This window comes from Mauremys reevesii, linkage group 10, assembly GCF_016161935.1.
Source record: "Mauremys reevesii isolate NIE-2019 linkage group 10, ASM1616193v1, whole genome shotgun sequence".
Classification (NCBI taxonomy): domain Eukaryota; kingdom Metazoa; phylum Chordata; order Testudines; family Geoemydidae; genus Mauremys; species Mauremys reevesii.
Window position 1 is genome coordinate 77,955,563 of NC_052632.1, and position 13,429 is coordinate 77,968,991.

At 48.6% G+C, this 13,429-nt stretch overlaps 1 protein-coding gene across 9 annotated transcripts in view; it reads right to left on the reverse strand.

Annotated features, from left to right (window-relative positions):
* PEMT (phosphatidylethanolamine N-methyltransferase) overlaps positions 1-13,429 on the reverse strand; it is a 97,345-nt gene that overhangs the window by 25,479 nt on the left and 58,437 nt on the right. For all 9 annotated transcript variants that reach the window (XM_039492133.1, XM_039492128.1, XM_039492130.1 and 6 more), the window contains one exon: positions 2,859-3,004. In XM_039492133.1, the coding sequence (XP_039348067.1) occupies positions 2,859-3,004 (146 nt within the window). The remainder of the gene's footprint in view (positions 1-2,858; positions 3,005-13,429) is intronic.

Genomic DNA, 13,429 nt, shown 5'->3' on the forward strand with positions numbered 1-13,429 from the left:
CACTAGGCAACACTGCCTCTCTCCAAGCCCTGAAACTTCTGGTGGACTGTCCACTGGAGCATCTCTTTCTCTGAGGGTGAAATGTACCCCTGTGCTGAGTGTCCGCACAAGCCCTGGGCACCACTTGAGTCTCAATGAAGTCCCCAAAATAGGGAACAGTCCTTTCTTAGGAAGTGGGAGGTTGGGATCTGCAGTCTTGGTTGGGGCTTCCAGCTCCTATGTTCGTAGGAAAGAATTCAAGGTGCCCGTCCACTCATAGGGATTATTTTGGATCTCTGTGGTTCAAGAGCAGTTTAGTATATGTCAGGCCTCCTCTGGAAACCACCTCTGCTTTAGCTGGCTATAAAGCCTCACTACCAATGCTTCTCTGTATAGACTAAGAAGTTTCAATGTAACCCACCTGACAGCGTTTGGTCAAGTTGGATTTATTTGAAACCATGGTCAATGCTTTCCTTGCTGGAAGGACTAATGCACAGATGGGAGAGAGATGGACTGAGAAATACACTCCGTTGCTCATGCAAAAAACCCCATTACCTCATTTAAGGCAACTATCCACCACTATGCATGTCAGAAAATAGGGCAAACCGCACTGGAAGCAAACATTAAACTAGAATTCCAGCAAGTGTTTATAGCTCTGCAAATTGCTCCCATTGTGAAGGCACAATGAGGAAAGGAAACGCTGGCGAGCCAGCCCCAGTGACCGCTGAGAAGAATTATTTTGTGAGCGGGAAAGAAAATGAACAAGCTCAACAGCCGCAAAATGGAGCCTGGAACCAACACTGCTGGGTGGAAAATTGGGTGGCACAGAAAAACTCGTTTAGGAAGAGTGACTCATTGTCGTCCATAGGCTCCAGCAGTTTAACCTACATTGACAAGGCAAAATGCTTCGCCATTTCTAAGCAATTTAAATGTATTATTTGAAGAGGCCAGTCCAGAAGCTATCTGCCTAGCCAGATGCTTATATGGTCCCCATCGTTGTAGCAGAAGACAAAAGAGAACTTGATTTTGCTGAAGGGTTGAATCCTACTCCCATACGTTTTCGAGGCCGTTGGGTGTTTCAGGTTATACCAAAGCTTTCCTCTCCCTTGGATGTAACGCAATGACCTCATTCTTAGGGATCAAACACAGCCTTCCTTACCCAAAGCAAAATGTAGATCCCACCAGCGCTAGAGAACTCACCCCGCTTCTTTCTCAAAGATAAAGGTGCCCATAGTTTCAAGGAACGAGCAGAAATGCACACTCAAAAGACAGCTCCCTAACTGAGAGGAAAAACATTTCCTTGCTGTCCTGGAGTGCCATATTTGGGGTCGGGAAGGAATTTTCCCCTTGGGTCAGATTGGCAGAGACTCTGGGGGGGGTTTCACCTTCCTCTGCAGTATGGGGGCAAAGGTCACTTGTGGGTTTAAACAAGTGTAAATGGTTTCTCTGTAATGTGAAGTCCTTAAATTATGATTTGAGGACTTCAGTAACTCAGCCAGAGGTTAGGGGTCTATTACAGGAGTGGGTGGGTGAGGTTCTGTGGCCTGTAACATGCAGGAGGTCAGACTAGATGATCATGATGGTCCTTAAAGTCTATGAGTCTCAAAAGAGAATAGCAGGGCTCCAGCACTGCACTTGTTATAGTTCAAGTTGGTGGGACATACCAGTAATTCTACTGCAGGGGTGAGTTCAGGGCCCTGCAGAAACCAGACTCAAGTCAATTTCCCTTCTGGGATGCTCTGTTTCAATGGCACTGCTCATCCCTTCCCTATTCTCCCCTTGGACAATTGTCAATTCTTCCCATTTTCATTCTAGAGTGACACCTGCTGGCTGAGTAATAGGGGTTTTAGAGAGACAAGATAGGGGAGGTAATAATATCTCTTCTTCAGAGTCCTGTTTATCTAGGGACCTGAAGGAGAGCTCCATGTAAGCTCAAAAGCTTGGCTCTATCACCAATAGAAGTTGGTCCAATAAAAGATATTATCACCCACCGGGTCTCTCTAGTATCCTGGGACCGATACGGCTACAACAACACTGCAAACTATTAATGGGCTCATATTTCCTGACCAAATAACCATATTTACATAGCGCCTGGACACAGGGAGGAGGGGAAATAAGGCCCCCAGGACTCTGGCTCTCTGGTTTCAAGGCTCTAGATATCAGGAGTCGACTGGAAGAGGAAATTGTGAAGGAGGAGCTATTCACAAGGTGGCTGTCAGACAAAGGCTGGTGGGAAGCCAGTGCGTGCTGGGTGACCAACAAACATGGAGGACAATCTATTAAGGAATGAGGAAGCACCGACTAGTGGCCAGACTGTGCATTATGGAGCCCTCGGTTCTATTCCTACTTGCAAGACCTCGGGCGAGTCACTACATCTCTCTGTGCCCCGGCTCCTGTCTGCTCTCCCTGGGTCAGATAGCCAAGGTAGCTAGTAGTTTTGGGTGGCTTGTTTCTCAATTGAGGCACCTGAAAGGAACCTGAATTTCAGAATCGGCTGAACACCTGTCCCTTCACGGCGTCTCGAGCTGGACCGCCAAAAACCAACAACCACCACCGAGCCATCCAAAGTATCCAATCACCTTTGAAGAATACAGGCTAGATGCCCCCAGGACCACTTTCTGTGGCTACATCTACACCACAATTTAGGAGTGGGGTTTTCAACTCCCAGACCTGCAGTAGCTCAAGGAGAGCTAGCGTGAGTATAAACAGCAGTGGAGATTCAGTCGCACAGGTAGCAGGAGTCTGGCTTAGCCGTGCCAACTGCCTACCTACAGGGTTCCGGATGGTTGGTAGTCGGCCCGCTGGGAACAACACCCCTAGTTCATAGGGTAGATATGGTTTGTGAAAACTGCATCATGCGTGCCCAATGGCAGCCTTACCCAAAAATGTCCCGATGAATCCCAGTGCTAAAAAACTGGAGATGACGAACAAGAACCCTATTCCCAGAACAGCCAAGCCTGCATAGTAGACAGAGAGGCAATCTAGACCTTCCAGCTTCGGCTGGCTCCTCATGGCTTCCGTGAAACTGTAGGAGGAAAGAATAAAAGGGAGACTTTTAGTTGCAGCATCTCTTTAGCAGCTTTCCTGGCATCGGTAGGGAATAGAACACGGAAAAGAAATTGGTAGAAAGACACTTTTTTCCCCCCATCTGAAGTTAAGCTCAGAATACAGCTCGTCGTACGTGCTGATTACTTCCCGAGAAAGGCCAAATGCCAGAGTTTTATGAGCAATGAGAGCAGTGGCTGACACAGTCATTTTTACTTGGAACCCAACACAGGGCTAAAAATACTAGCATGTTTAAATGCATTTTGTCCCACGCACTTGAGGTTCTGGGGAAAAAAAGTCACCCGCCTTGTCACATTTATTGCTTCGGGTTGTAAAGCCTGACGGGAAGGCAGGACTTTTACAAGAATTAAGAGCTGTGAAAGACCTGCAGGGTTATCCTGTCCATCCTCCCCTGTATGCCCTCAACAAAACATTTTGCAGAGTTAGACACAGGCTCAGGAATGGTTCACAGCTGGAACGTGAGATTAGAAATTCAAGAGGGAGGGTGGGTCTGGACTGGTGAAAAGACAGTGAGGAAATTCTTCCCAGAATATACGTGATACACATAGCCTACAATAACTTCAAGCAAGCACAGGTTTACAATTACATGTTGACTTTGACATTTAGGGTCCAATCTTCTATTGATTTATTACTGAGTGTAATACTTATGGCCCTACTGACTTAAAAACTATGCCCAGGAGTGGGGGTTGGCATAGGGTAACCAGATGTCCCGATTTTATAGGGACAGTCCCGAGTTTTGGGTCTTTTTCTTATATAGGGTCCTATTACCCCCCACCCCCTGTCGGGATTTTTCACGTTTGCTGTCTGGTCACCCTAGGTTGGCAGGATCAGTCTCCCAGGTAGTTCTGATGGAATACATTTACATTTCAATGTGAGATAGTGCTATTATTAAGAAATGGAGAAAAGGAAAGAGAACCTGCAAGTTTATGCACATTATTTCTATGAAAATTGTTGCCATGTGAGGTCACCCTGGCTGCTGTAGAGTCCCAAGTAATTATTTTTACAAAGTGGTCCCTATGAGCTGTGCATGTGACACTGTACCTATTCTGCATAACTCCCTTCACTAACATATCTTAGCTACATTTCCTAATGGCCCCAATTTCTGTGAGCGGACCGAGTACAACTTTATTCTTCCCATTCAATCTGATGCGGCTCTTAAACAGTGCTGCCAACTCCCACGCTTTTATTGTGACTCTTGTGACAGTGGTGTGTTTCTTAAAGCCTCAGCTCCTGGAGTCATGTGAGTACATGAGACTCATTTTTTTTTATTAAAATGAAAGCTGAAAGGTTCTAGTCGTCATACTTGAAAATGTGAATACTTGAAAAAACCAGAAGGCAAATAAAAAGAACCCAACATTTATTGGGAATTTTTTAAATCTCATGATTTTTAAACTGATCATATGACTTTTGGGGACAGAAATTATGGTTTTTGAACTCTTTTGAGTTTGCCAGTACCATTTAAATTAACTATGGCTGTTTTCTTCCTTTGCACAAAGAGCAAACTGTACATTCTTCTGTCTTTATATATTTATTTTTTGTTTCAGATGAAGGAAAACAACAAACAATGAAAGAACAAAGGTAAAGTCTTCATGTGACAGCAAGCGCACAGTATCTAATTATAACATTCTGCTGTTCAAACTGGTGGTTGACACTACAGCAGGCCTGGGGGGGATTCTCTGTGTTAAAGGCACGGAATGACATCTCCTATCAGTTACATACCTACATACATTCTGCACTCTCTTAACCATCCTAAACATACCCCTTTCTTGACACAAATAAACCAGCCTGCACAGGGGTCATGAGGGCAATCCCACAACTAGGAGGTGAAGCATTAAAACACATCATTTTGAAAGGTCAATAGTTACCACTCTTGGGTGTGCACAGATGCATTCAGCCCACTGCAGCTGTCTACAGGCAGAATATCCATGGTGATTCTGTTCAGCCCATGTGCTGCCCCAAAAGCACCTGGGGCTGTACATGCCATGAACTAGCCTGCACAACACACGGTTTCTCTTAAATTGCAAATGTGCACGAAAGGTGAGCAGGCCAGCCTCAGAGTGCGTGTCCTGACCCTCTGATTCCCTCTCCAAGCTATTTTTGTCCCTTTTCCCCCATTTGGTAAAGAAGCACAGGGCCATGTCTACACACAGACGTTACACCAATCGTTTTTTAAACCGATTTAAAATTAGCCTGTGCAAAAGGCTGTGTGGACACTGTCATTTCGGCTTAAGCCAGGCTTGTTTTGGTTTAGTTTAAATTGATTCATAATTGCTAGTTTAAACTAAGCTGGAAAAAAAGACTGGCTTAAACTGAAACAATAGTAGCCACACAGCTTTTTGCATCAGTTCAACACCGCACCTGAAGTTAATCCAATGCAACTTCCTCATCTAGACAGGCGACTAGACAGGGCTCCGTCAGGCTCCTGCTAATGGGGCTCCTTGTGCCAGTCTGATGGAGGTGCTCTTCCTACAGGGACCAATCACACTGAGTTCCCAGCCCTGCTGGGAAGTGGCTGGTTCAGAACCGAGGAACTGAGCTCAGAACCAACTCAGACTCCCCACAGAGCAGTATGTGCCCCCCTAACTAAACATTTGTGTTGGGGGAAGGAGGGAGGCAAGGTGCCCATTTACTACCCAGGGCCGCCCAGAGGATTCCGGGGGCCTGGGGTCTTCGGCGGCAATTTGGCGGCGGGGGATCCTTCTGCTATGGGACCCGCCGTCAAGTGCCCCAAAGACCTGCGCCGGAGGCCCTCTGCCGGCAAATTACAGCCGAAGCGGAACCCGCCGCCGAAGCGCAGCCGGGTCTTCAGGGCACTTCGGCAGCGGGTCCCGGAACGGAAGGACCCCCCGCCACCGAATTACCGCTGAAGACCTGGCTGCACTTCGGCGACGGCTCCCACTTTGGCGGTAATTCGGTGGTGGGACGTCCTTCCGCCTCGGAGTGGAAGGAATCCCGCCGGCAAAGACCAAGAGACGAAGAAGCTCCGGGTCCGGGTCTGCAAGAGTTTTCCAGAGCCCCCGGAGAAAGTGAAGGACCCCACTCCAGGGGCCCTGGATTAGGATTCAGGTATACGGTAGGACATTTGGAGCTAGAGTTAGGGTTCCTATGGGTAGGGCACTTGGAGCTAGGGTTAGGGTACCTATGGGTAGGGCTTCCCACCCTAGGGCTTGGGTTCCTAAGGGTAGGGCACTTGGAGCTAGGGTTAGATTGCCTATGAGTAGGGCACTTGGAGATAGGGTTAGGATTCCTATGCGTAGGGCTTCCCGCCCTGGGTTTAGGGTTCCTAAGGGTAGGGCACTTGGAGCTAGGGTTAGAGTTCCTATGGGTAGGGGGCCCCACCCTTGGGTAAGGGTTCCTATGGGTAGGGCACTTGGAGCTAGGGTTAGGGATCCTATGGGTGGGGAATCCCACCCTAGGGTTAGGGTTGCTCAGGGTAGGGCACTGGGAGCTAGGGTTAGGGATCCTATGGCTAGGGAACGTGGAGCTAAGGTTAGGGTTCCTATGGGTAGGGCACTTGGAGCTAGGGTTAGGGTTCCTAAGCAGGGCCGGCTTTAGGAAGTGCTGGGCCCAATTCAAAAATAGTTTCAATGGGGCCCTGGCAGGGATGACTTGAAGAAAAAAAAAAAACCACACATGGAAAAAATCACGTAGGGCTTGTATTCACCCGGCGCTGCTCTGAGTTTTTGGCGGCATTTCGGCGGTGGGTCCTTCACTCGCTCCCGGTCTTCAGCGGCACTGAAGGACCCGCTGCCGAAGTGTCACCGAAGTCCCAGAATAAGCAAAAGATCCGACACTGAAGTGCCGTCAAAGACCCGGAGAGAGTGAAGGACCCACCGCTGAAGTGCCGCTGAAGACCCAAAGCGCCGCCAGGTGAGTAAAAATTAAAAAGCCGCCTCTAGCCAGGGTAGATTCTCACTGGGTGCGGGGCTCACTTAGGCGCAGGGCACGATTCGGGGGAATTGGTGGGATAGGCCTAAAGCCGGCCCTGCAGGTACACTCTCCTGTGCAAAAGAATCAGGTACACTGCTGCAGATGGAAAACACAAAGTGGTCATGTGGGCGTCTTCTAACATTACAGGCTAACGCTTGTACCTTCACATACTGCATCTTATCATCTCTTCCGTCTTCTGCTGCTTTCATCTCCTTCCTGCTGTTCCGCACAGCTCAAGGTCACTCCAAAACTCTCTGCAATGGTTGCAATTATCTGACAAGCTGGTTACTCACACCCAGGTGGAAGGAGCAGTATTAGCGGGAGTACGTCAGCAAGTTACATCAAACAGAACATCTCAACCAGGTTTGTCATCTGCCAGATCAAATATTTTGCCCACGGCAGATAAAGGGAATAGGCCCGACAGAAAACATTATATGCAGCACCTCTTTCCACTTACAACCCTGGTGGAATATTTGTGTGCATAGATCCAAGAACTGCTCCTACCAAAGTCAGTGCAAAAACTGCCACTGACTTCAACAGCACCAGGATATGGCTGAGCAGGGTAAACATGGCCCCAGGGGCAGCTGGTTCAAAGCAGGCAAGTAAGGCTGGGTGTGGCCAGTTTTTCTTAAATGATCTGCACAAACCCCAGAGTGAGACCAGGAGGATGACAGCAAGAAAGGGACACTGCCCATAGCAAAGAGCAACCTCTTGTCATTTATGCTGCTCGCCTCAAAATAAAATCACTAAGCAAAGTAACATACAGCCTATGAAAGCAACCCTCTAGGGATGCTTCAGAACCCTTCAGTCATGCAGATGTTTGCGGATTAGGTCGCTAATGTCTTTGCACAGCATTAAGGGCCTGCCCCTTAGCTGTGCTAGGGCCTATCTACAGTGCTCTGGCAAAGAGGTATCAAAGTGGGCAGGAAAGATACTCTCAGTGCAGGGGGCCTCTCTGGCCAGCGCAGAGCTAGTGTCAAGGTTCTGCATGTCTTACACCCAGTACCCAGCATAAAAGGTGCATTGGGAGCGTAGCAGCAGCATGGCTAGTGCACTCTGCACTAAGGCTATTCTCTGCTTCCTAAAGCTTATGTTACAGCAACCACAAGGCTGCTCTAACTTACACTGGGGACCCTGCGTGGCCCCAGAGTACAAGGAGCACAAAGGTGGCTTAAAGCACAAGGATGAGGTAACTGAGAATCAGACTTCAGGTCTTTCCAGCCACAGCCAGCATGTGATGTGGTTTGTTTTGGGAGGGGCTGCCTCTTACCGTTATCTCCAAATGATCTCAACCTTTCTTTTCATGCGTGGATACTCATGCAAACATCAGTTCCTCTAATCGGCATGTCTGCTTGGTCCCCTGGTGTTTAGCTTACAGCTAAGAGGGACGTGTTTGCACTGAGATAATGGACTGTCTTCCCCTGTAGTAAAGTTTTATATCTTCCTACACAGAATCTCTATTTGCATTATACATGATGACCGCAGGACTTTTCAGAATTGGTAAATAAACCTTTTAAGCATTTATTAACTTGTGCCATGACAATCGACACACAGTCTTCAGCAACTCTAATCATTTTTGCATCTATAACATGACGTTGGCAGCTGCAAGACAATCTTATCTCACTGTACGGTACCCTTGTTGTGTGGGTAAGGCACACGCCAACCACCCTTCATTCGGATGAAAGAAAAGTAGTAGATGCATCATTAAAATGACCCTTTTAACATATGTCTCTGCAATGCTCCTTGCACTATTTGTCTTGGACATGTCATCTTTACTGTACCAGCCCAGTGTCCTACCAAAGCACCATATCATCTATTACGAGGAGGAGACAATTAACTCCATGCAGTGTCCAGATAGGTTTGAAATCCATTGCAAATAGGAACCCTATGACCCTTCTTGCTGTAAACCCCATGACCTGAGAACTTCCCCCTATTTCATGCAGTCAGGGCAGGGAAGGAGGGTGGACCACCACTGAAGTGGGCCTTGGGCATGACCCCAAAGCACATGCATGGAGGCCCAGATCCACTGACCTAACAGCCATCTACCTATCTACGGTATGCATTTATAAAGCACGGATCACCGTGGGATCCAAGCACCTGACCGATCCGAAGGATTAAGAAGTCACTACTGCTTTTTGACAGAAGAACATGTTCTGTGGCACTGCTTGAATGGCACGGGAGAGGAAGCTGCATCCCTGGGCCACTTTTCAGCAACTCTTATCAAGGGAAGGTCTGTGTACAGGGGTTAGTTTTGCACTGCACTCTGGAAGTGAGGTGATCTCAGCTGACTCGACCTCTGGCAGAAGGGTAGCACACAGCTAAGGGCCCTCCATAAAGAATGCCCTGCCTCAGCCCCCAAGAAGGTCCATCCTGGGCTCCGCCAGCTGCAGCCTACTTGTAGATCAGAGCACACTCAGAGCAGCCTAATGCAAGATAGTGTCTGGACCGTCCCAGTGGATCGCAAGCTGTAGTTCATGGAGCAGTGATGCACTCGCTGGGGATGTGCAAAGTGCTGGCAGATCTCCTGGTTCTGGCTTCTTCTTGTTTCCACCTGCCGGACTGCATTTCCAAACGCCGAGCCTGAGACATTAAATGCATCCCCAGTATTAATGTTCCCATACAAAGAATTGCTGCAGGGGGGGAGGGGAGGTGGATTGCATCACGGGTCTGGCCAACTAGGACCAGCTACTGGCCTGCTTCCCTGCTAACTCTGCTGCTAGGCAACTAATCGGCCCAGCTGCACTGATCTGGAACTGCCTGATTAATTGCAGCACCTGACTGAGGGCTTCAGTAACTCAGCCAGAGGTTAGGGGTCTATTACAGGATGGGTGAGGTTCTGTGGCTGCAATGTGCAGGTGGTCAGAGTAGATGGTCCTGATGGTCCCTTCTGACCTTAAAGTCTATGAGTCTATAAAACTGAAGGCTCTGTCCAAAAACTTCCGTCTGGAGAGGCTGCATAGGGTACAAAGAAATAGCACTGCACAACACATTTCTGTAGGTTGTTATGGATGGGGTTTTTTAAATTAAGAGCCCAAGGTAACAGACCCGGTTCTCCCCACCTGTTCTCTTAAGAGAGACAAGCTCATTGAGATGATCCATTTGTTGCTCTGCATGTGACGCTAACTTTGTGAGCTAAAACAAATGGACTGGAAATAAACTAACAAACGAGGTGTGAAATTGCAGAGAATAAAGCCCATAAAGGTGGGAATGATTTTCAAACTTGTGCCTGAACAGGGGTACAAAGACATAAAAAGCAAGAATAAAGCTTGTTTGGGCTTATGGGAAAGGAAGGTCTCTCCTACGGGTTGCAGAAGGGAATCCAGCCAGGTACAGAGGGGACAAACACCAAGATTGTCAAGAATAGAAGCCTGAAGCTAGGCTCCTAAATCCATATTTAGGCTAGTGAAATCAGTGAGCTGATTTTCAAAAGGGCTCGGCCCTCCCTGTTGATTGGGCCAGCACCTTGAACTACACTCAGAAACCACCTGGAAGCCTGTACAGTCTCCAGAGCAGAACTGCAACATGATGCTCCGGGCGTGTGAATCTCCACCAGCTAACTGGGCACTGATATCTGCACTAGTTGAATCTTCCATGCTGGCTTCAGGCCTGACTAGGGTGACAGGGAATGGGGGGTAATAGGCACCTATATAAGAAAAAGTCCCAAAAAACGGGACTGTCCCTATAAAAATGGGATATCCGGTCATCCTAGGAGCTGCAGTAATAGCCCTGTGCGAGCACCTTCCTTTGGAAGATCTCCAGGGCCTGGTCAAGAAGGCTGGGTTGCTGCTGTGAGAATGAGCACTATTTGCCCCACAAATTTTAGCCACCCTCTTAAAACGGAGAACTAAAAATGGTTGTGAAAGAACTGGACATAGGGAGGCAGAGAGCATCGCCAGAGGATGTCTCTGCACGATCGAGCAAGATTTTTAATAACGGGAAAGTCTAGGCAGAGGTGGGAGGTTATTTAGGGAGATCACAGTGAGAATTATGCAAGCGTTTCTTCCCTGGCAAAGGTTTTAGGTGCAGCAAATATGGAAGCGGCTGTAACGATATTGCCACTGAGTCTGCTATTCACAGAGCAGTCCCACTACACAGGAATAATTAAACTGGCAGTGAGTGCTCCTCTCAGTCAACGGGGGCCGATTGTGGTAGAGGATCCAATAATTCACTCGCAGCGAATGCTGCGACCAGCAGCGTCACAATAGCAGATTATTTCTTCCTGCCTTTACCATCAACAATTCCTTTGTCCATCATTTTCTTCCCAGCTTCTTCTCACTGATAACTACTAACAGCACCTGCCTGCATATTATTTAGGTCAGTATGTAACTCCTCCCGGGGGGTGTTGACAATCGCAGCCCACAAGCCCATTCATATCTACTATTTCTACAAGGAACCCTCAAAAAATGTCTCTTTTCGTTAAAGTTTGCTCCCCTTGTTTGTTTGACAGCACTGTGTATACAGACAGCTTCTGTTTTGCTGACGGTCATTTGCACTTCCTACCTTGTGCCCTAGCACAACAAAATTGGGACAGATATTGCAACGCGCATACAGTAGTTTTGGGGGAATGTATTGTATTAGGGTTATGAATGGTTTATGTATCACTGTGGGCCAGGGTTTGTACACAGCAACAGGAGGGGAAAGGGTTGCTTTTAGCGCCTCCAGAAACGCAAAACAGTGGGGGGTGAATAAGGTGAATCACGCAGGTTGTAAACGCTTCCTGACAGGTATCTCACCCCGGGGAGACTTGCATAGACTGGTTCCAACTGGGCTTTCCACAGACCAGTGGCCAAAGAGAGGGCTTCCAGCATAAAAGGGCTCTGTTTAAACCGACTTGGCCTTTTTCCTGATCCAGCCAACGAACAGGACCTCCAGTTAAAGGGTCATCCCTACCCGTGCCAAAGGACAGGAAAGATTCTGGCCTCCTCGAGTTCCACAGGACACCTCTGGTAAGCATGTACCTTGCGTCTAGGAACTTGGAATTTTTTTTTAATGTTTTCTCTGTGATGCTTTCATCTGAAGAACAAAGATGCTGGCTCAGAAAGAGCTGTGAGGTAACTTGTAACTGCTGGCGATGCACTGTTCATAGCGCTCGGAGAGAAAGCAAAGCACAGCCACTGGTTGTTAGGTAGTCTGGCTTGCTGGGCATCCTACAGTGTAATGCAGCCTTAAACCCCTCCAGTCAGGAAGGAGACAGATAAGCGTCACCAACCAAGAGGGGTGATGGCAGGGAGCACAGGTTCCGACCCCTGCTCAACCCCCACTCAGCCCCAGGTCCCATCTCCACTCCACCCCTTCCCCCAACGCCCCACCCCTGCCCTGACTCTTCCCACCCCCGAGCGCACCCTGTCTCAACTCCTCCTACTCCCTCCCAGCAATTCCTGCATGCTGCGGAACAGCTGTTCCACAGCATGCAGGAGGGAGGGGGAGGGAGCGGGAGGAGTTGATCACTGTGGGCTGCTGGCAGGTGGGCGGTGCTGGTGGGGGGAGCTTGGCAGCCAGTGGGTGCTAAGCACCCGCTAATTTTTCTCTGTGGGTGTTCCAGCCCTCGAGCACCATGGAGTCTGTGCCTACGGCAGGGAGATAGAAACCTTAAGTGGGTACCTTTGAGGGACCATGGAGAGGGAATACAGGTGCAGGTACCCTGAAGTGTGGCAGACATCACTCTCTCATGTCCTGCTCTAGGAGATGCATTCAGTGCTCATGGATACTGTTCCTCCAAACCCTGCAAGGCTGTATTTTACCAGCAACGGCAGCAGGGGAGGAGAGAAAGCCTTATCAAATGTGTCTGTAAGAGGAATTTGAAATACTCCTGCCCAATGCTCTTTAAAGGGACATGCATTTTCAAAAAGTAGCCCATTTAAAAGAAATTCAAGTTGACAGTGTCTGTTTAAATGACACCACAGGGCCCAATGTTAGATCATCTGATTCCCCCCAGGTTATTCGTTCACACTCGGGGCGGATCATGAATCATCAGCACTTCCAGCGGTGACAAATTATCAACCTACTTCTCAGAGAAAATCACCTGCATCGGAGATGGCTTCTCAGGAAAGCAGGAACCGCGTACGAGATGTCGGCCCAATAACACATCTCTTTGAATTCAGCCCGCTCGCAACAGGAAGTCCAAAGCAGGGCAGGAAAAGAGAGGCCTCCCTTCCATGCCCTTCTTGGGCAATGAGAAAACAGCTGGGGTGCCTCCTACCAAGACTGTCAGTGTGCCCTTTGAGGAGGGAGATAGACCATCCCCCTGCAATCCAACCCGGGCTTAAGAAACAATGACCCAATGCAACCATCCTCTCCTAGTGTCTAACCTCCCATTCCTGAGCGAGCTCATTGAGCAGCTCACCAAGGCTCACCTCCAGCTCTGTCTAGACACGGCCAATATCCTGGACTTCTCCCGATCAGCCCAGGGCATGGAGCTGAGCTGGCACTGATGGCACGGGATTTCTCCTCTGGC